The 21,808-nt window shown below is 45.8% G+C and overlaps 1 protein-coding gene across 11 annotated transcripts in view; it reads right to left on the bottom strand.

Annotated features, from left to right (window-relative positions):
* Cntrl (centriolin) overlaps positions 1–21,808 on the bottom strand; it is a 68,947-nt gene that overhangs the window by 8,269 nt on the left and 38,870 nt on the right. For 8 of the 11 annotated variants that reach the window (XM_052182293.1, XM_052182299.1, XM_052182295.1 and 5 more), the window contains 16 exons: positions 21,611–21,755; positions 21,032–21,177; positions 18,787–18,976; positions 17,178–17,494; positions 15,186–15,394; positions 12,877–13,069; positions 10,363–10,493; positions 10,085–10,225; positions 9,839–9,965; positions 9,531–9,695; positions 8,606–8,765; positions 6,446–6,561; positions 6,141–6,358; positions 2,648–2,805; positions 1,450–1,523; positions 354–542 (listed from right to left, as the gene is read on the bottom strand). In XM_052182293.1, coding sequence (XP_052038253.1) covers positions 354–542; positions 1,450–1,523; positions 2,648–2,805; positions 6,141–6,358; positions 6,446–6,561; positions 8,606–8,765; positions 9,531–9,695; positions 9,839–9,965; positions 10,085–10,225; positions 10,363–10,493; positions 12,877–13,069; positions 15,186–15,394; positions 17,178–17,494; positions 18,787–18,976; positions 21,032–21,177; positions 21,611–21,755 — 2,679 coding nt within the window. Of the gene's footprint in view, positions 1–353; positions 543–1,449; positions 1,524–2,647; positions 2,806–6,140; positions 6,359–6,445; positions 6,562–8,605; positions 8,766–9,530; positions 9,696–9,838; positions 9,966–10,084; positions 10,226–10,362; positions 10,506–12,876; positions 13,070–15,185; positions 15,395–17,177; positions 17,495–18,786; positions 18,977–21,031; positions 21,178–21,610; positions 21,756–21,808 lie in introns of those variants that run through there. The other 3 variants (XM_052182294.1, XR_007977813.1, XM_052182303.1) reach the window with 3 other exon arrangements.

Genomic DNA, 21,808 nt, shown 5'->3' with positions numbered 1-21,808 from the left:
AGTCGATCATGAAAGAACAGATGTCCTCAGATTCCAGTTCCAAAGAGAAAACCGCTTACAGAGAGGGGAGACAGACAGACAGACAGACAGACAGAACAAATGCCAGTGCCTCAATAACGATGAAGCCACCTGGCCACTGTGAGAAGAGGATACAGGTCACTAATTACTTAGCACATGGCCACTAAGCTCTTTACAGGACCAATGCTGGCTGGCTTAACAGCCTATACATTATACTAACTGAAGAGCCACACAGAAGGTGCGCTGGGGCAGTCTGATCTGGGGCGGGGCGGGGCGGGGCAGGGCGAGGCAGGAGCCCCCCCATGAGTGAGTAACGACCCCCCTGAGCACAGTACCATCTCGTGCTGGTCGAGCCGGAGCCTGCTCTCTCTGAGCTCATCCTGGAGCCCCTGGAGCTGCTGTTCCTTTGCCTCCGCCTCTCTCTGGCAGCTCTCTAACCTGGCAGTCCATTTGCTGATGTCCTTCTGCAGCTGCGTCTGCTCACTGAACAGTGCGTTCTGACACTTGGTGGTGTGGATCAGGTCCTGTAGGCAAGAGAACACCGATGCACCTCACACAGCCACTTCCTAAGGTGACCAGTGTCTGTCCAGAACCCACCAAGTCTGAAGAGTGCCACCTCCTTTACCCACCCAGCAAACTTAGAGAAAGGTCCCCAGGACTAGAAGTTAATTCCTGGCCTTCCTTCTCTTAGTGCCTAACAAGTAGGATGGAGGAACCACAGAGAAAGTCTCATGGCCTTGTCACTGAGACAGGAATAAATGTGCTCTGAAAGTACCCCAGGACTGCCGAGAAAACAAAGGTGCTAAACACAAGAATTAAGCCTGGCTTTGTTATCTCAAATATTTAGACAAGTTCGAAGACTTGGAAAAAAAAAAAACTGAAAAAAATTTAACAGAGAGAAATGTAAGAATCTGACGTCTTAAAAAAAAAAAAGATTTTGTTTTAAAAGTTTTATGTCCTAGAAACACAGAATCCTGAAGGTCTAGGAAGAAAAACTAGGTGTTTCATAACTGTAGCTCTATTCTCATAGGCTGACCCTGAGTCACCTAGAGGAAGGGCATCAGAAGCAGGAGGTCACAAGCTGCACTAGCCACCTGACCAGACCCTGCTCTGAATGGACAGCTGCCCAACACACGGGTCCCTACATCCCAGCATCCTCGCTAAGGCTTCTGGGAACTGCTGTTTGACTCTGGTCTAACCTACTTCTTCTTAGCTTTGGGCAAACTTGAATCAAGAGCTGAAATAGATTAGAGAACCACCCAAGAACCAAAGCCTTATCTGAAGGCTGTGCTGTGTAGGTGGCCCTAAGAGCTGTGTAAGCGAGTGTAGTGGTCCTCTGGTGCCGTGTGGGTGGCCTTATAATGCTGTATTAGGAGCCCCATGAGGCTGCAGTGCAAACTGTAAAACAGCCAGTTATCCTTTGCGCCTTACCTGCTTTGCCAGGTTCAAATGGTCTTGGGTATTGTCCAGTTCCTCCTGTAGGGAATTCATGGCTTCCTGCTTATCTACCAAAACATTTCGTAAAATGTTATTTGTAAGTATACATACTACATATATATTTACATACTGGATCCCCTTCAAAGTGCATCATAACTGAATTTACATTTATTCCTGTTAAATCAATAATGCCAAAAGACAGTTATATGTATAACCCTGGGAATTTAAAAAGGTTTCGATATTAAAGAATTTCATAAACATTTAGCTAATAATGTTGGTGAGATGCATGATTAAAAAATGAGTATATTCTGCATTGCTGTTGGAAATGTAAGACTAGGTATACTCTTCATGAAGACAATGTAAATTCACAAGAAAATTAACCCACAATATCATCATCTGTAAATGGATAAAATACTGGTTTTTACATCAAAAATGCTCAGAAGATTTCTGTTTGATACAGTCTCCTGATGCAGCCCAGCTGGCTTTGAACTTGCGTTCCTCCTGCCTCTCTCTGCCTACTGAGTGCTAAAATTATAGGTGTGTCACCAGATCTATGTGTGTCACATGGATGAAATGAGACAGCGCATACATCATGACTAGAACATAATAAATGCTCAAAAAATACATCATTAGCTATAAATCCTTAGCCATTTCTCCTAAATAAATTATTTAGTAATAAAAGACATTTTTACTATTGCCTTCAAAGCCCCCACATGACATAGCTGTGACCTGAGGGGTGCTGTCTGTTCATTTTTACTGTGTGTACCTTTGTGAGTGGGTGTGAGCATGCGCCATGCATCAGCGTGGAGGATGAAGGCCGATGTCTGGGCGCCAGTTCCCCGTTCGCTCTTGAACGATGGAACTCAGGTTGTCAGGTTTGGCGGCCAGCGGTTTTTACCTACTGAACCACCTCACTGGCCCAAAAGCCATTTGTATTTAACCTTTTTTTATTTATTTTTAAACGGTTCCCTAAGAAACATAAATTAGATTTAAAAAACCAGCTTACGATGAGATTCATGTACCATGTGTGTCTTAAATGTACGACTTAGACTTAGTATGTTCACAGAGTGCTATAATGAAATCCATACTCTAATTTACACTATTGTGCACCAATCACGTCAGCTGGGGAAGGCTGTGGGCGCACCCCCAGCCCCCAGCGCACCCCCGGCCCCCAGCGTAGCCGCAGCCTTACCCCGGAGCTGCTGCTGCAGCTCGGACACCTCGCTGTGCAGGGCGAGCTTGTCTTGGCCCAGCTGCTCCAGCTCCTGCTGCAGTTTTCTGACACTCAGCTCCAGCTTCCCTAGGTTACACTGCTCCATTCTGCTGCTCTCTTCTGTAGCTGCTAAAACTCTACCACGGAATAAAGCAGACTGTTAGAAAACACCCACACTGCGTGGAAGAGAGGCAGTGCTGCCTTCCACAGTGCAGACAGTGCATGTTGGGGTGAGGGTAAGGCTGGGAATGGAAGATGCCAGAACTCATTTTTAAAAGGAACTACAGCTTTCTAAATAGGAGATTTAAGAAAAAAAAAGAGATTAAATTAAAGCTTTATAAGAACACATGTCAAATTTCAAACACAAAACAAAATGAAAACTGAGCGCTAAGCAGCTGACTCCTCCACTGTGGACGGCGAGGAAGCAGAGCTACAGGCACACCAGGGTCTTCGAGGCCCGGCTAGCAGTGCCAGCAGGCACGTAGTGACTGTGGCTGTAACCTGGATTGCCCTTGGGCTTATTTTCCATTATATATCTTCTATAAAATATATGTTCAAATCTTTTGCCCATTTAAATAAACAGGTTATTTCCTATCAAGTTTTGAAGACTTTTTACACCATTCGTTCTGTGGACCTAAGTTCTATGTTACATACCAGGTTCAAAGTCTCTTCTCCTAACTGTTGTCATGTATTTTTCTCTAGTTTTAATAGTATCTTTTGGAGTGGCCTTTTAAATGTCCAGTTTTTGTTTTTAATATTATTTTATTTTTGGCTTTTTGAGAGAGAGAGTCTTTCTACATATCCCTGGCTATCCTGGAACTATGCAGACTTGGCTGGCCTAGACCTCACAGAGATCCACCTGCCTCTGCCTCCTGCTTGTAGGAGTTAGAGTGAGTGCCACTACACCTGTCACGTTTCTAGTAAGCTCACATTTCTTACCGCTGTGCTGTGCGTCCCGTGAGGACAGGCTGGCTGCCATGTGGCTTCCAGGCGATTTCTAGTCCCACTTCCTGACTTGCCACAAGAGTGCTGGGATCTCAGGTGCACACCAGCACGTCTGTCCTTATGCAGGTTCCAGGGACTGACCTAAGGTCATCAGGACTGCCAGGCTCTGAGTCCTCATCTCCACTGTCCTGTCAGCTTTAACTGTCTTGTTTTATTTGTTTGATTTTGTGTGTATGTGTGAGCACATGCGTGTAAGGTGTGCTTACCTGTTAGGCATGTGTAAAATAGATGCTCTCTCACTGAACCTGGAACTCACTCTTTGGGCTAAACTGGCTGGCCAGTGAGCCCCTGGGGTCCACTTATCTCCACCCCACAATGCCAGCTTTTTCTGTGGGTGCTGGTCCCTGAAGCCCAGGTCCTCACTGAGCTGTCTCTCCACCCTTGTGCTTTACTGTGGATTTTTTTATTGATCATGCTTTTGGCATCTAATTAAGAATAAGGGCTTACCTTCTCTAAGTTTTATATTTTAACATTTACATTTATGTTTATGGCCCATTTTATTTTATACTAATTTATTCAGTGGGGGAGAGGGTGTGCACATGACATGGCTGTGTGTGGAGACAAAATGACAACTTAAGGAGCTGTCATTCTCCTTCTATTTGGTGGGTTCAGGGAATGACCTTACCCTGCGGCACTCTGCTGGCTTGTTTTATGTGCATGCGTGTTTAGCCTGCATGCGTGTCTGTACACGACTTAGATGCTTGGTGCTCACAGCAGCAGAAGGGAGTGTCAGATTGCCTAGAACCAGAGTTACACGTAGCTGTGCGCTGCCATGTTAGGTGGTAAGAACCAAACTCAAGTCCTCTGGAAGAGCAGCCAGCGCTCCAACTGCTGAGCCATCTCTCCAGCTCCTCCATTTTTTAACATAGTGAACTATGGGTCAAATGTTCTATTTTGGATCTTCAATTCTTTTAGCAATAATTCTAAAAAGACTACTCTATTGAAAAGACAGCTGTCCATCTTTCTCAAAATCTTTGCTTCATGCATCACAGTCCACATGTGGGCCTTTATGCCAGCAGTTCTCAACCTGCACTCTCAACCATTCAGGGATTTGGCCTGTCACAGGGTCGCCCAAGGACACCAGAGAACACAGCTGTTTATATTATGATTCATAACTAGCAAGATTACAGTTATGAAGTAGCAATGAAAATGATCTTATGGCTGGGGTCTCGACGTAAGGAACTGCATAAAGGATGCAGCATTGGGAAGGGTGAGGGCCACTGTTCTCCGTTCCCTGGCCCCACTCACCTGCTGTACAGTACAACAGGATTTCCATTACTATAATTTATATTAGTGCTAAGATCACGTGTGGGAGTCTCAACTCCTTTCTCATTTTCTTTCTTTCTTTTTTTTTTTGTGGAATGTCTAAAGAATTTTATAAATTGTAGGTTCTTTGTATTTTCTTATAAATTTTAGAATCAACTTATAACTTCCTAAAAAAGGGAAAAAAAAACTTAGTGGGATTTTGACTGCAATTGTTTTGAATGTATAGGTCTATCTGAGGACAATCTGTCTTCTTACAGCAGTGAACAAAATGTTCCTTTCTGTTATTCCCAGCTAAAGACTGTGTGTGTCCTGGAGGACAGGCTTGGGGTCTAGGAGCTGCCCACCTTCCCTTTAGTCAGGGTCTCACTGGCCCGCAGTTCGTGGAGGCAGGCCAGTGCCCAGAGCTGCACCTGTCTCCGTGATCCCCACTGCTGGGATGGCAGCATCTGTCACTGTGTCTGCTGTGTCTGCCTTAACACAGAGACCTAGAGGCTGAATGCAGGTCCTTGTGCTTGAAAGGCCCTTTCCTGACTGAGCCACCTGTCTACCCCAGGAGAGGCAGTCTGTTAAAAATGCTCTGAAGGGGGCTGGAGAGATGGCTCAGCAGTTAAGAGCACTGACTGCTCTTTGGAAGGTCCTGAGTTCAATTCCCAGCAACCACATGGTGGCTCACAACCATCTGTAATGTGTCTAAAGACAACTACAGTGTACTTAAATAAAATAATAATAAATAAAATCTTTAAAAAAATGCTTTGAAGGGAGAACGTTAGAAAAAGTAACCAAGAAAAAATGGCATCGGAAAATTATGCTATCATGTTTGTACAATATTGTTTTTCTGGGGGTTTTTTTGTTATAATTTTTGCTCTTTTGGTTTTTTTTTTTTAAGACAGGGTTTTTCTGTGTACCCCTGACTTATCCTGGAACTCACTCCATAGGCCTTGAACTCAGAGATCTGACTGCATCTGCTTCCTGAGTGCTGGGGTTAAAGGTGTAGACCACCACGTGTAGCTTTTGCTGTTATCTTGAGATAGGTTCTGACAAAGTAGCACTGATGGCTTGGAACCTACTGGGTAGGCCATGGTGGCCACAAATCCACAGCAATGCTCCTGCCTCCGCCTGGTGGGCGCTGGGATTACAGACGTGCACCCCATGAGCAGCTCCCGTTCTCACCTTTCCCCCTTGTCTTTATGCTCGCCCTTACCTTCTGGCGTGGGCAGACTTCTTTTCCCAGCTCTCACACTGCCCTTGGAGCTCTTCCTTCTCCTTACTCAGACATTCAATGCAGGACTGCAGGGCCTGGCTCTCAGCCCTCACTCGCTCCGTCTCCCGCCTGTCTCTCTCCAGGAGCTGCCTCTGCCGCTCTAGCTCCCTTCTCTGTTGCTGGGCCGTCTGCTGCAAATTCTCTAGCTCTAGTTTCTCCTGAGTGAGAGGAGAGAAGATCTGAAAGGGAAAGGCATCTGAAAGGGAAAGGCTGAGGGGCTGCGGCTCAGAGGCCTGGCTCCTTACCTCCAGCACGTCCATCTGCGTCTTCTCCAGCTCCGCCACCTTCTGGTCATGCTGAAGCTTCAGACCTTGGAGCTCGTGCGTTTCAAGCTGCAGGATGTCTGCAACATTCTTTAGTTCTGACAGAGACAAAGCAGGGGCAGTGTGTGAACCAGGAAACAAAAACAGAACAAACTGCAACTCCTTATTCACTGACCAGAATGTGAAAAAAAGATGTTGTGTTGCCTAAATGATATTAATTTTATTTGTAAAGGAAAAACCTTTTTAAAAATACTGTTAAAAACATGAATTTGTCCTGAGCACTGGTGGCACACATCTTTAATCCCAGCACTCAGGAGGCAGAGGCAGGTGGATCTCTGATAAACTCTGTCTCAAAAAAACAAACCAAAACCAAACAAAATAAAAAATCCAACATTAATTTGTTAAAAACATTGTAACAAAAACAGTAAACTTCTGACTCTAGGAGCATTTATATCCATATTTTTATATGAAAAGATAGAAAAAACTTGAAAGTATGAGTATTGTTCGCTGCAGAAAATCTGGAAAAGGAGCAACAGCCCATCAGCCAATGGTAAGTACTAATAAATGTGCTAAGAAGTTTCTAGAAGGGGCAATGACATGATGACCTGGGAAGAGTAAGAGGGATCCAACGCCCCAAGCCGTCCTGACTCCACATCCAGGAATTTCTGTTTCTGTTTGTGTCTCTGTCTCTCTACCTCCCTCCTTCCTTTCCTCCCTCCCTCTCTGTCTCTGTCTCTGTCTCTCTCTCTCTCTCTCTCACACACACACACACACACACACACACCAAGACAATGTAATGAATAACTCAAAGCTGACTACTGACAGTACTCTGGGGTGTTTATTTCAGGACACGGGCACGGCCTCAGACCCACAGTTGAGGGCGATGATCTGAAAGCTCAGGTGGCCTGGGAAGCTCTGGTTCGCCTTCCTTCCCCTAGCCTGGGTTCTGATGGTTGAGGGCTGACAGTGTGTGCACATGCTGGCTACTGCAGCTGTGTCCTCCCAGGCGACTGGAGCCCGAGACAGCTACCCAGGCCTACAGAGACTACCTAGTAGACTGTGCCCCCGGAACATCTCGGAGGAGCCCTGGGACCTCAGAAGAGAGGATAGAAGATATAAGAGCCAGAGGACCAGAAAGTCTATATCGAGACTTATCATCTAGTTATGATAGGGGAGCTACACTCACCAAGTCTCAACCACATGCTGCCTAAACAACACTGGCACAGTTCCAAACAGGCTACACAAAACTCTGCACTGCTGTGCTGTACTGCTGTACGTAATAAACTGGAACCTGGGCTGTGGTGTAACGGGTGCTGCTCTAGCAGAGTGAGCATGACCCACCTGACCCCACTTCTCTGGGTGCCAGGGGGCGTTTCTGCTTTTTCCTTATTCTCTTCCTGCCCTGTCAGGTTTAAAGGACACAACAGGTAAAAGCATTTGCTACACAGGTATAAGGACCCAAGTTTGGATCCCAGTACCCCCACAAAAAGCTATATGTGGCTGTGCATGCCCCAGTAACTCCCCGTGTGCACGTGTAGGGTGTGGGGTGCAGTGCAGAGGCAGAAGGGTCACTGGAATTTGCTGGTAGACGTCTATACATAACCGCAGTGCTCTGTGTGTGTGTTGGGGACGGTGTGCAGAAACAAGGGGATCACTGGACATGTGATGTTCCCCTCTGGCTGTGCATGTACACACTGGGCCCTCTCCCACATTCACAAACACTCACCTCAGGTGTTTACTATATGTTTACATGTCATTAGAGTGTAACAAGCCTTTGCTTTCCAGTTTCCTAAGTGTGAATCTGGCTGTGGCACACACGAAGGCTGGCATTCTCTGGGTGAACAGAACTTGGCACTCTGGTTTTGCAGGCTTGACTGTGTGCAGTGCTGAAGGCCTGACCGAGCATTCCAGCTACTCTCCCCTGCTGTGAGAGCCCTCCATGCGCTCAGCTGCCACCAGAATGCTTATTTTGCTTTAAACAACCCTTATCAAACTGAAGGGCAGGAAGCACTGCGTTCCTTTTATAATTTGCTCATTAGTGAGCTTACAGTTCAGATGTGGATTTGGCCGAGTGCACTTTGCTGTGACCTGCAGAGCAGATGTGGCCAGCCTCACATTCTGTGACTTGCTTTTTAAACTCACCAGTCTTATGTTTTGACAGCTGCTGTAAAACTACCTGAAGATTCTCTTCCTCCTTCTCCATCTCCTGCTTTAGAAGTGCGAGCTGAGTCTTCTTTTCACTGATGTGGACATTCAGTTCTCCTTTCTGAAAACTTAGTTCTTCCAGAAGTGATTTTACTTCCTGTTTTTAAATAAAAGTCATCTCCTCTGTGAATTACAAACTAAAATCCTCTTTATACCAGTCAGTTCTGTTATTATTCTATCTCATACATCTAATTTGTAATTTAATTTACATTTCATTTTACATAAAATTACATTTTTTGCCATTGGTACCAAGCAGAGATATTTTGCACCAACATCTACCATATAATATGAAGAAGTAACCTATGTTCATGCAGATGTGTTTGTGCCATTTACCCCATGCAAAGGCTGTTCCCAGCCTCAGTGACTGCCAGAGGCAGAGACACAGACAGTCACAAACTGCTCAGGACATAAGCAGCTATTATTAAATGCAAGAGAAAGAATCTCCTTAAGAGCAGCTTAGAAAAAAAACCCCAAACAAACAAAAATCTCCCAGGAGGTTGCACGTGGCTGAACGGTGGGGAACAGGAAGGACGCAGTGCTGCCTAGGCCTGGGATAAGGGAATTGCTGGACAGGAAACACAGAACTCCAATAGGCAGAGAACCCAGAGCGTATTCAGAGGCCGCACCACTGCCGCAGCACCCATACATTAACACCCCAAATGGTGCTATCGGGGGCACTTCTATCTCTACTTGGGGAGAACTGGGGAACACTCTAAAATAAACCTCAGTACTGTCCTGGACGCCTAAGAAAGCCTACTGACACACATACCCTAGCGTGGCTGCACTACTGACACACATACCCTAATGTGACCGCTCTAGTGACACACATACCCTAATGTGACCGCACTACTGACACACATACCCTAATGTGGCCGCACTTCTCGGCAACTTCCGTCTCTCCCAGGGTCAGGGCTTCCTGGAGGTCAGCCTTCGCCTGGGCAAGGCTGTCCTGGAGTAGCAGGAGCTCCTCCCTTCTCTGCCCCATCTGTGAGTCTAGGACAGCCAACTCCTGCTGCTGGCTTGTCACCTGAAAAGGGAGATGGCAGGCTGGACCCACGTATTCTTAATACTTCACTTTGTATTTTTCCATCTTTTCTATAACCAATAAACCTTAGTCAGCAATCCAAAATATGTTTAAAAACAGTTGTTTCCAGGTGTCTGCTGTCACACCTGGCTTTTCAGTGTTTCCAGCTCAGCTCTCTTGGCCTGAAGGAGCGTCTCAGATTCTTTCAGGACCTGAAGGTGGTGATCCTCATTGAGTTGCGCTGCCTCGATGTCTCTCTGCAGACTCTGAAGCCTACATGGCAAGGCAGGACTTCAGCAGCCTCCTCTAAAGGAGTCGGATGCCCACAGCTGCTCCAGGACACTCTTCCCACCCCACCCACGCCTCCCAACCCCTACCCCTCAAGGCCTTACTCTTCTGTCAGTTTTTCCTTCTTCTCATTTAGACTCTGGAAATCAGCATCTTTGGCTGCTACAACTTTGTTTATTTCTTTCAAGATTTCTTCTTGTTTGATTTTATGCTGCTCCAAGTCCTCAGCATCAGACTGTAGTAACCTACAATAGAGCATTCATCCCCCTGGCCCTTAGCATAGCACTGAAGACCATTCCCCAGGGCGCCTGAGCCCTCAGAGCCTGGGCCCACCCACCTGAGGCCCGAGCTCCACCCACCTCAGAGGCCAGGCTCCACCCACCTTAGTTGCTGCTCTGCTTTCACAAGGTTAAGTGCAGTCTCCTGGGCTCTCTTTTCTAATGCCTCAGCGTCTGACTCAGTTTGTAATAAATTTCTCTTGGCATCAGTGAACTTTTCAACAGCACTCTTTGTCTAGAAAAAAACCTATCATTAAAAATAATTCGGCTGCATTACTTACTATAGTTGTTGGCAGTATTAACTGGTACAACTTTTAGAAAACAAGATAAAAACAGAAAAATGTGTAGACATCCCTTTGCTATGAATCTCTAATGCTTAGAAATTATCCAGATGTAAATAATAACTGTAAAAATGTAATGATAAGATAAATCTTGACAAATGAAAAGTGTAATAAAGCAGAGTGCTATCTATCTTTAAAATAACAGCGTTTCTGCATGCAAATGTTAGACTACGCTGGGCCAGGAAAAAACATCTTAAATAGTATAAGCACTGTGAGAGGAATTATACAAAACTATGTTTGTGTCACCAAAGATGGAATGTTTATGAAAAAAGTCATCTGAAGATGAGGTAAATGGAGATATCTTTTTATTCCAAAAATGTGATTTTCAAACCTAGCCAACTAAATGGCAATAATTTTACCAAACTTCCATCCACACACAGATTCTTCTTACTTGAGACATTACAAGCTGAAAAGGACCCTCACTTTGTGATGGTAATTTACTTTGAAGTCTTTAGACATACTCCTATGCTAGATTTGGCAAAAAAACCACTTCCAAAAAAAATCAACTTGGTTTCCTGATCCATCTAGAGCAAGAGGCTTAACAGATCTAAGATTTTAGATTGCACTGACTCACAAACAGCCTCCCAAGTCAGAGGTGGCTGTGTGTGAAATCTGTCTATTAACTGAGTGTCATCTCTTCAGCAGGGTCCACAGTGCTAGACATGTCACCTCATCTCCTCAGACAGCTGCCTTCTGCCGTCTCAGTAGTGAGGCCTTGTGCAGGGCTCATCATCTCCATAAGGGAGTCCCTGGGAGGAGCGAGTCCCCACGCGACCACTCTGCCTCTATGCGCCCTCTGCCAAGGCCACTGATTAAAACAAATACAGGAGATATGTTTTCTCTGGTTCCGCAACACCTACTTTTCCACGAAGCAACCTAACATTTAAAGCACAAGGACTGCTCCTAGGAAAAGAAGTGAGGCCTTCCTTGTTCTCATTTAGAACCATGTGGAGAATTCCTGGATAGGAGCGATGCCGACAAAGACTGATGGACTTAAATGATGTGGAGGGGTTGGAAGCTTGCAGTCCACAGACTCACTGCAATTTATAGTGGGTTAGCTTCAGCCTCCTACAGAGATTCCTTGCCCACCTCTGTGTGGTGACCAACACCCTGTTGACTAGCAGAGAAAGCTGACCCAACATCCTGAAAAACAAATTAAAAAACAAAACAAAAAACTGTTCGGGCTCTATTAACTTAACAGAAGGCTTCTGGACAGCACCTGAAGCCCTCAGCTGCCGTCTCTGCCTGGCTGCCCCTAATGTTCTCTAATGTTTCCACCAATGTATTTGAAAATCTCTTGGGTTATGACTTTTTCTGTGTGTTGTTACTATAAAAACTTTGTGAAACTGTTACTACATTAGAACATGAAATGTCAGGCCATGGTTCCTCATACTGGGCTCCAGGATAAACTATCTTGTACCTCTTTGAGGCGAGAGCTGTGTGTCTGTAACAACAGTCCTAATACACAGAATTTAATAGGGAAAGCCAATCACTCAGTTCCAACTACAGGTTTCTATGAACTTAAATTTGATCCAAGTTGAAATAACAAAGTAAAAACAGTTCCTGAGGTACTTTGTGTGCCTCTCTGGAATTCTCATTTAACTAAAGAGCTCTTGAGAAGGCAGAGCTTCAACTATGCATCTCTGGGCTGCCTGTGTAAGCTGAGTTACCACCACCTCACAGGGCCCCCAGGGGTGCTAAGGGGCATGGCGTTCAGATATGCTTAGGAAGTCACTTTCCCTCTCTGGCTTTCTCCTGCCACCACTCACTCAGTAGTCCAGAGGGAACGGACGGACAGACCAGCAAAGACCAGCTCAGAACCTTTCTTTCTTTCAATTTCAACTTGGCTGTACCTAAATGAATAGAAATCTATGACCCAGGAATTGAAAATAGATCCTTACTTCTGATACCAACTTGATGAAGGAAGATTTCTGTAAGAATCTATTTGTCATTTAAAAAGACACAGATTGAAAAGTCCAAAGCTAAACCAACCAACCACCTCACCTCTACCCGACCCCACCTCCCCAAGCTGGGCAAGGAGGACTCGCTGAGGACTAAGTAGCCCGGCGTCTGGAATCTAAAGCATGCATTTAATCCACACCCACACATTCTTAGCTTGAGTTTACAGACACGGTGACAAAGTCAGAGGACCTAGGTGACATGCTCAGATGTCCAGCTCGGGACAGCGTGCTCTCTGCCACCATTGCTTTCCAGTTTTAGGTGAACAGCAGGAGGCTGCCTGTGTCCCACAGGAGCCAGAGAGCACACCAGACACACCTTCTCCTTGGTGCACGCGAGCTCGTTCTCAGCTTCCGCCAGAAGTCGGTCAGCTTCCCTGAGCTCCGAGCGACGTTTCAGGAGCGTCCTCTCTAGGCACTCAATTTCATCTACAATATCCTCATGATGTTTGAGAGACTTTTCTATTTCTAGTTCAGCCATAAGATTCTCAACATTTCCATCAATGAAGTCCCTAAAAATTACATAAATAGCAAGAGATTTTAAACATAGACAATATGGACACTGATAGCCTATGAAGAATATTCAAAATTTTACTTTGTCTTTTTTGCTTTGTTTTGGAGGCAGGGTTTTGCTGTGTAGCCCTGGCTGTCCTGGAACGCACTCTGTAGATCAGGTTGGCCTTGAACTCAGACATCTGCCTGCCCTTGTCTCTCAAGTGCTGGGATTAGAAGTATGTGCCACCCAACACCCAGCTAAGGAGTTTACTAACTTTTTAAGAGAGTAGCTACATGTTCAAAATGCATTCATATTATAAACACAGAGTATTCCTGGCAGTCAAAGCACACTATGTCACAAGCCTTGGTGGATTTGGGTCAGCATCTGGCAGAGACAGCATTGCCACATTATGTACCTGAAGAACAGAGATAGCGGAAGGGACTACACGATAGTTCCCAGTCCCTTAGCTCTCAAGGGCAGTCCCAGAGCATGAAACCCCAACACTGCACTGTTTTGTGACTGACTTTTTTATGTTGGAGAAAAACTGTTATAAAAGATTTGGCAAAAAGTCATGACACAAAATTGAGCAGCTCGAGGCTAACAAGACAAAATTATCTGGAAATGGGCTGCGTGGCAGTAAAAAACATGAAATCAAAACTCCGCACATTGATGTTTTTCTTCTTTCTTTAAACAAAGGCATGCAGATAATTTTTGCCTTTTTCTCTGAACACTAAGTGCTACCCAATTTCCTGGAACAATCATTTTATACGGTCACAGTGGGAGAGGTGAGGCCGGGGCCCTGGCCGCTGTCCCCTCCCCAACATGCCCATCCCCAGGAGAAGAAGCTCCATCACCCCACCGCAAGCAGCAAGCCCCAGTCTCCCTGTGGCTCTCGCTCTCCTCAGCCAGTTCAGTCACTCAGCTGTCCACTCCTAGACAGCAGTTGTCTTGTCTCTCTCATCCGCCCGCCTCACAGGCCTTCCCGTCACACCGAGGCCCAGGCTGTTCTGCATTACATGACAAAGGTTAGAGAGAGGCCATGACTCCTGGACTAGCACAGAGAACAGCATCCACTCCCGACCGACGGGGCGCCCACAGACCCAGCCCTTCCCCTCAATGACTCTGGCTGTCCCAGCACTGCTGTCCTGGCTATACCGACAGTGGCTAACCCTACACTATACAGGATACCTGAGAAGAAGAAACTAGGCCTACTATAAAAGGATCTCCTACTCTAAATGTTTTTAAAAGATTGTATGTGTATGAATGTTTTGCTTGCATGTATGTATGTGCACCACTGAGTGCCTGGTACCCTCTCCCCCCAGAGTTCAGAAGAGGATGTATCTCCTGGAACTGGAGTTACAGATGCAATGAGCCACTATGTGGGTGCTGGGAGTTGAACCTGCATCCTCTGCGAAAAGCAACAAGGGCTTTAACTTAAAGCCTGAGTCACTTCTGCTGTCTGCCCATTGTCACTTTTGTTTTGAAAGGCAGGACAGACAGACAGGGCTTGAGGAGCATGTGAAGGTGTGGAGGCACAGCAAAGTGGTGCATGGGGAGACCACAGGTTCAGGCCAAGCACTGTGTAAGGCTGAAGGATAACAAAGACGGGAGCTGACATTGAGTCATAGCGTTTTCTTGGCAGACTGGAGAGAAAGATTCTAGACATGGTGGCAAGTATGGAACCTCCTATGGTGGTCAAGGAGTCCCCTAATTAAAGACACAGAAATAACAGAACAGGGTCAGTTAGCTTTTTGTATGCAAAGTCAGAAGAACAAGGAAAATGGATACCTTGGAGAATGAGGGTTGAAATTCCTGTTGTCTACTTTGCTATGGGGACTGGAAAGGAAAATGATCGTACTGTTCAAAGACAACTACAGAAAGCGCGATCTGAATCATTAACCAGGTGGCCTTGTCCTAAATGGTATTTACCATGTAGGTAGTAAGTTAATTGGTAGTAAATTCTGTTTCTCAGTTCTATGCCACATTTAAAGAGCTCTACCTTTATTATTTTTCAGTTATGGTCTAGGTCATTTCTAAAACGAGAGAATGTTTTACAGGCAGTACTGACTGAGAATGCCCTTCAGTGCTGGTATTATATCCTTTGATATAAAAATGCAGCGGCGAGTGCTTACTTTCGTTGTTGATGCTTCTCAATGGTTCTATGTAATTCTTCTACTTCGAGTTCTAATTCTTTCTTCTCTTGCAAAAGGTCATCAATATTACGGTGCAGTTCCTCCACCTCTCTCTCAGACTGCTGCCTGGGTGCCTTTAGCCACCGCTCTTCTCGCTGCTTTGATTTTAAGTGCTGCATTAAGTCTTCCAGTCTAGACACCTCGTTCTCCTGAACGCAGAAAGTGAATGCATTATAGAGGTGCCAGAGTGTGTGTCTCTGCTTTGCTGTCAGAAGTTGAAACTAATTGGTTAAAGTGGTTATCCTGAAAAATAGTGTGAGATGCTAAGTCTTCAGTCTGGAAAGAGAAATTGAGTCAAGCTAACTTTCTCACATGGCAGATGAACCTGACAGACCCACATAACTCTTCCATCAGTGTAACCATGAGTTAGACATGTACCATACCTGTCTCCAGAGGTTAACATTTAGCAAAAGAGACAAACTGAAGTCTCTCTTCACTCTGGACACTGGGAGAACTGTTTAAATAGGTTCCCAGAAGAAGAGGTATTTTGCCTGCATTTTGGAAAAAAAAGTAAAAAGAAAAAAGGAAAGGAAAAAGAAAAAGAAAAGAAAGAAAAGAAAAGGGAGACCCAGATTCAAGAAACAGGAAAGTAGAGTGTGAGGAGGCTGGAGAGCACACGAGGCAGAGTCACACCCTTCTGGGGAAGCAATCTGACTGGGGATCAGAGCTGTCACAACCTGAGTGTACACCATGAAGTTGTAGAAAGCCTGCATGATTACTGCGTGGGGCCTATGGACCAAGCGTGGCCTGCCAGCAGGGACTGTGGCCTGAACTCTGTCCTCTCCTCCTTATTCCCTCAGTGGCTGAGGAGGGAGGAGAACAAAGGCTCCAAAAGCTCTGAGCACAAAAGAGGAGCTGGAATGAAGCCTATTGTGTTAGAACCAAAAAGTCAGAGAACCAATCAGATTGGAATCTAGCCTAGGGAAAATAAAAGGCACGTACAGGAAGTCACAGCCACCTAAAACGTCTGAAACAGTATACAGATATTAAAATGCTGCTTAAAATTACTTGTGAGGACTGAAGAGATAGCTCAGTAATACCGTTCTGTGTGTAACAGTTTCTTCCTAGATTGAAACAGTCCATGTTGCAGGAAGCCCCTTAAGCAGGAAGGTAAAGAACTCAAAATGGCTTCAGGAAGTCCCTGAAGCTGACCAGATTCACCAGGCCTGCACTGCCAGAGTAAGCCGAGAGCTGCTAAGAGGCAGCGACCAGACCAGCTGCCGGGAAGGAGCAGAAACCCATGAGCTGCCTGCCAGGGGCTTGGACAAGGGAGTCGCTTTGGAAGGGCCACTCTCAACTTGTTGAGCTGCCGGCAGGCTGTGCAGTGTGCTTCATTTTGTGAATGTCACCTGCTGGAGTTGGCCTTGCTGGTGCAGCTGTGTGAGTTAGTGCTACACCTGTAACACCTCATCTATATTTCTGTAAGCAACCCCAATAAAACTCATTGGTTCGCTACGTTGGCCTTTGGTGGCATCTGCATTTTAGCCTGTTGTAGCCTCCTATCTGGGATGAGTAGATGTGTTTGTTGTGTCTCCTGGGAAACTGTCACACAAATATTCTTTCAGAGGACTTAGGTTCTTTTCCCAAAACCTACACCAGGCTTCTCACACCCAGGGCTGTGACTCTCACTTCTGTCTCTGAGGGCACCACATTCACATGCACCGCCCCCTAGTACATATAATTAAAACTAATAAAATCCTGAAATTGTAACGTACTAGGTATTATTCCTAACGTCAATTAGGAAAATAAAACTCAAATGTCCATATAAAATAAATGTAATAATTTATAACCATCAGTCAACCCAGACATAATTCCTGCATTCTGTGGAGCATACTCTCCACACATGTAGAAGCTACAGGCACTAGTATGTGATAGCTTTATATAAACACTAATGTATGGCACAATATGGATAAAGCTCTTGTCCCCACTTACCAGGTTATGGTGCTCTGGGACACTGCAGTGCTGCACGCCCACGGGGACAAGAGGAACAGCGAAGTTGGCAGGAGGAGGTCCATATATGATGGGGGCCCCCACAGGAGGTGGGCCATAAACCACGGTGCCGGGGGTCAGAGGGTGGCTGTTGTTGGGCAAAGGCGGTGAAGGTGCATACAGGGCCACTCCCTGGGGTACAGGAGAGCCATCGGGAAGCACAGTGTACATTATGTACCCCGGGGGAGGAACAAATGGGGGTTCCCCATGGTCGTCCAGTCCACTTTCTTCCTGGCTATCTCCTCCACTATCTGCATCTTCTAAGATGTGAATAGGAAATAGGAAAACAGATTTAGGAAGAAACAACAGTACTTCAATCAAGACACTGGAGATGTAAAACAACTGTAAAAATGGTCGACGGTAGTTGTGGGAGGCAGATCAACACACAAAGTGTTTTCAGCAGCCTACATTAATTAAGAATGTAATCAGCAATCATTCGCACATGTGCTTTGTACTATATAAAATACCCAGAGATGTGTTATGTGGTCAGACAGAACTCCATCACTGCCACGGCACGTGCTACTCTCTAATTTGAGGGACTGCCTTTTTATCATTCTCTGAAGGCAGGGGCTATGTCTGCTAACCTGACAATAAATCAAGCACACAGTAGGCACTTTCCCAGTAAACAGTCCTTGTTTGTTTGCTTTTGTGCTGCCAGGGGTTGTACTAACAATGAGATCCATCCTTATCTCAGCAAATACTTCCTTAAGTAAAAATTATCAAAATGTAGCATTACTGTGTCATGTAGAACAATAGTCTCAGAGCAGCAAAATGATTTGACTATGACCACAGAGCTATGAAGTACAAAGCTTGGACGTATAAAAGTCTTACTCTTTGTGCTGAGGTTGGAAGACTAACCTCTGACAATTTTAGCAGAGCTGCTACATAAAGCCAAGATAAAATAAATGGTACAATACACCATGACTCAGAAGCACAAGCCAAGATGCGGCGCAGTCGGAATGGAGGAAGGAGAGGGGAGGGAGGAGCCATGCAGTGAGCACAGTCTTACTACGCCACAGGGATGGCCTGGGGTTACAGAAAAGGGGGTTAAAACGTGGAGGCTTAGGGGTGAGACTGTAACTCAGTGGTATGTGCTAGGCCCTGTGTTCACCCCACAGCACTGAAAACAACAAAGGCCTGAGGAGAGGCCTGAGGAGCAGGCATGCTCGGGAATCTTTAGATCATCGGCTTAATCTTCCTGACGCGGTTCCTCAGCACAGTTCCTCGTGTTGTGGTGACCCCGACTGTAAAATTATTTTCATTGCTACTTCATATCTGTAATTTTGCTACTGTTACCAGTTGTAAAGATCTGACATGCAGGATATCTGATAAGCAACCCCTGTGTAAAGGTCATTTGACTTCGAAGTAGTTGTGACCCTCAAGTTGAGAAATGCTGCTCTAGATAGAAAACCTATGGGAAGATAGGTTACTAGACAACAACACAGGATCAGAGTAAGGAGAGACTTTGGACTGCATCTATTTCTTTCAAGGGATAATAAGAGGTTCTTAGCTAGGGAGAGAGATGCAGCTCTCCGTATGTGATGTGGCCTACCTCTCTTGGGAAGTGACTTACGCAGCGTGCTTCTGATGGGTGAGTAGACCCAGTATCCTGAAGCAGGCAGAGGCCCACTGCTGTTCTTCTCTTCTTGTTGTCCAGGCTGTGGTTTTCTAAGTGGAGTTGAGGCTGTGTACTTTAGACCCAATCCGGAGTCCTTTGTAGCCTGAGAACTCTGGCTAGAAACCTGAAGTGACAGGAGAGCACACTGCCTATTATCATGGAGAGGCTGACCTTTAGCTACGTCACAGTGGACAGCCAAGGCGAGATACATGAAAAATAAGAAATTTGTTATTTCCTTATCGTGACTGTCATTTCTTACAGAGAGAAATAAGGAGTGATTACAGGTACAAACTACAGTCCATACAGATGGCTCAGCATATTAAAATCTCTAATGCAGTAGTAACTGGAGTCCTGTCAGACTGCTCTGTGAACAGAGATGGGCTCTCTTCAAGAAGTTATGCAATAGCGTCCATTTCCCACCCCATTCTTTCAGGAGCACGGGTCCTTGTGGTACTATAGTGGTAAAGGCATGTTATATGGCTGTTTGACTGAGTTTATTTTATGCCATAATTTTCCATGAATGAGAAATAAATCCTCCCTAAGTGATCAGACCTTTGAGTGTCCCGTCTTCCTCACACCTGCACTCAGCACTGCTGGTGGTTTCTCTTCTGCCTTGTCCTCAGTGGCCAGCAGCTGAGGTAAAGGAACTCAACCCCATCAAGGCACCTGGAGAGCGAGCAGTGCTGTGCTGTCTGTCCTGGGGCATGCTCCCCTCCCATCCGTGCTTCCTGGCCTGTAGGTCTGGTCTCTAGCTGTACACTCAGCACAGGCGGACAGTGTTCGTTTCTTCCTGATTTTGACCTCCAGCCTTGGTTACAGGGTGTTGGCTGCCTTCACATTTCTAGGATTCTGCACATAGGTCTGGCTGAGACTACAGTCAGAGCCCTGGGACCCTGGAGTCTGAGGTTGCAGCTCCTTGCTGTTGCCCTACGGCTGACTCTCAGAGTGTCACTAAGGTCCTCAGCTTTGGGTAAGTCCTGCTTAGATCCACTCCTCACTTCCAAGCTCAGGTAGCAAGCTCACCCCTCAACAGTACCTCTTCTTTCCAGCCCCACTCATGCAGCTCTGGTCTCTCCTATCTTTCACGTGGATGTTCAGATACTGCACAGAAGCTTATCTTGCTGTAACCCTAGCTGCTGTGCTCAGCTAGAATACTCTTCTGAACTCTTATTCTATGAATCGTAATCTCATTTCCCATGACATAGAGAATGGTCCCTTGTAACAGATAGCCCTGTGGGTTTAATGAGAATGTCCCCATAGGCTCCTGTATTTGAATACCCGGTCCCTAGTTGTGGTGCTTTTTGGGGAGGTGTGACCTAGCTGGGGGCAGGCCTGGGGGCTCAAAGCCTTTTGCCATTCACAGTGCGCTCTTTGTATCTGTGGATCAAGATGCGCACTTTCACCATTCTGTCGCTGACGCCATGCCTCCCCAACCACCACAGACTCTTATAGGAACCAGAGCCTAAGTAAGCGCTTTCTTCTCTGAGCAGTGTTGGTCATCCTTTATAACTAAGCCAGTCCCAATCCGCCGTTCAGCTCGTGCTTCAGCCCTCCCAACAAACCATCTAACCCTCAAGGCTCCTCGAGCACCACACCAACCTTGCTCTTTACACAAGTGTTTCCTCCCTCTTCATGCCCCCTGCTGGACGCCTGCTCACTGCTCACCTCACAGCCTCATCTATCTCTTCAGCTTCCTTCTTGAACCTGCTCAGAAGAATCCCGGAACCCAATCTCTGCACCTAGAGTGCACCGGGCAAAACCACTGTCACAGCATGTCACTGTTCTGCAGTTACACTCACATGGCCCATGAGTTCCCATCGCAGCACTCTAATACAGCCTAGCACTGGCCTAGACTGCTCAACACCCAAGGACTGTTTTAAGAAGGAAATGAAATCTAAGTACCCATTATCCTGTCCATGGAGCTGCCCAATTCTACAATCACTTTCAGTCAGCTCTTTGGGCTTAAGCCATCCTAACCTTTTATCTACTTCTTGACATTGGCCGTAAAAAGGCAAGCACTATTTTCTGTGGGACAGCTCGATTTTTACATTTCAAATAACACACAACACTGAAGAACCTAAACGTGTGTCTCAGCAGAGAAGTGTTTTCAGCACCTGCTAACAAGTTTGAGGAAGGAGAAAAAATTCAGTATATACTTCTAGTGACACAGAATTCCTACTTTTGATGATGGTGGTGGCATAAAATACCAACAGCCTTGTCTTTGGAAAGGATCTGCCATGCTGCTGATGTACTCATTCTGAGCAGAAACTGCATGCCGGAGCTCAGCGATTTCCTCTAAAACATTCTCAATGCCTCCTTTCTTATCTGTAAGGGAAAGCCACCGTATGAAGCCGCCATGCAGTCACAGACTTCTTTTCTCTCCTAACACAGAAACGAGACTCTAGGAGAGCTGACAGAATCTACCATGTCTCCAAAGCTGACTTTCAGCCTGCCCTTGGGTAATTAAATTATTTTTGGTTGAACACCAAGAGAACACCTTTCTGTCCATTGATTATAAAGTAATTTGCATAAAGTTAGCAGATGTATAAACTCTTTGTCTTGCTAAAATCAAATCCCTTAATACCACACTCTAAAATGCTTTTTAAATTGTTTAACTAATCAGGAAAGCCATGACTCTAGACCAGGCATGGAAGGCATTGACTTCCTTCAGCTAAGTGCTTTTCTCTGAAGGCAGGAGAAGTCACTTGAGCTTTGTAATTACAGACCCATCATGGATCAAAGCCCAACAGTCCTTTACCCGTGCCTGTGAGGTTTAAGACATCCCGGAGCCTTGCGATCTCAGCTTTCTGCCTCGCCACGGCCTCGGTCAGCGCCTCAATCTCCAGTAGCTGTGAGTTTGCTCCGTTAGGGCCGAAGTCTGCATTCTCCATCTCATCTCGGAACTATTAAAAAACCAGACACACAGGGTGTCATGGGCACACTCAAGTGCATTAAC

The sequence above is a fragment of the Apodemus sylvaticus genome, chromosome 5 (assembly GCF_947179515.1).
Source record: "Apodemus sylvaticus chromosome 5, mApoSyl1.1, whole genome shotgun sequence".
NCBI classification, from domain to species: Eukaryota; Metazoa; Chordata; class Mammalia; order Rodentia; family Muridae; genus Apodemus; species Apodemus sylvaticus.
Note: the sequence above shows the minus strand (reverse complement) of the source record. Positions and strands in the feature narration are given on the sequence as shown.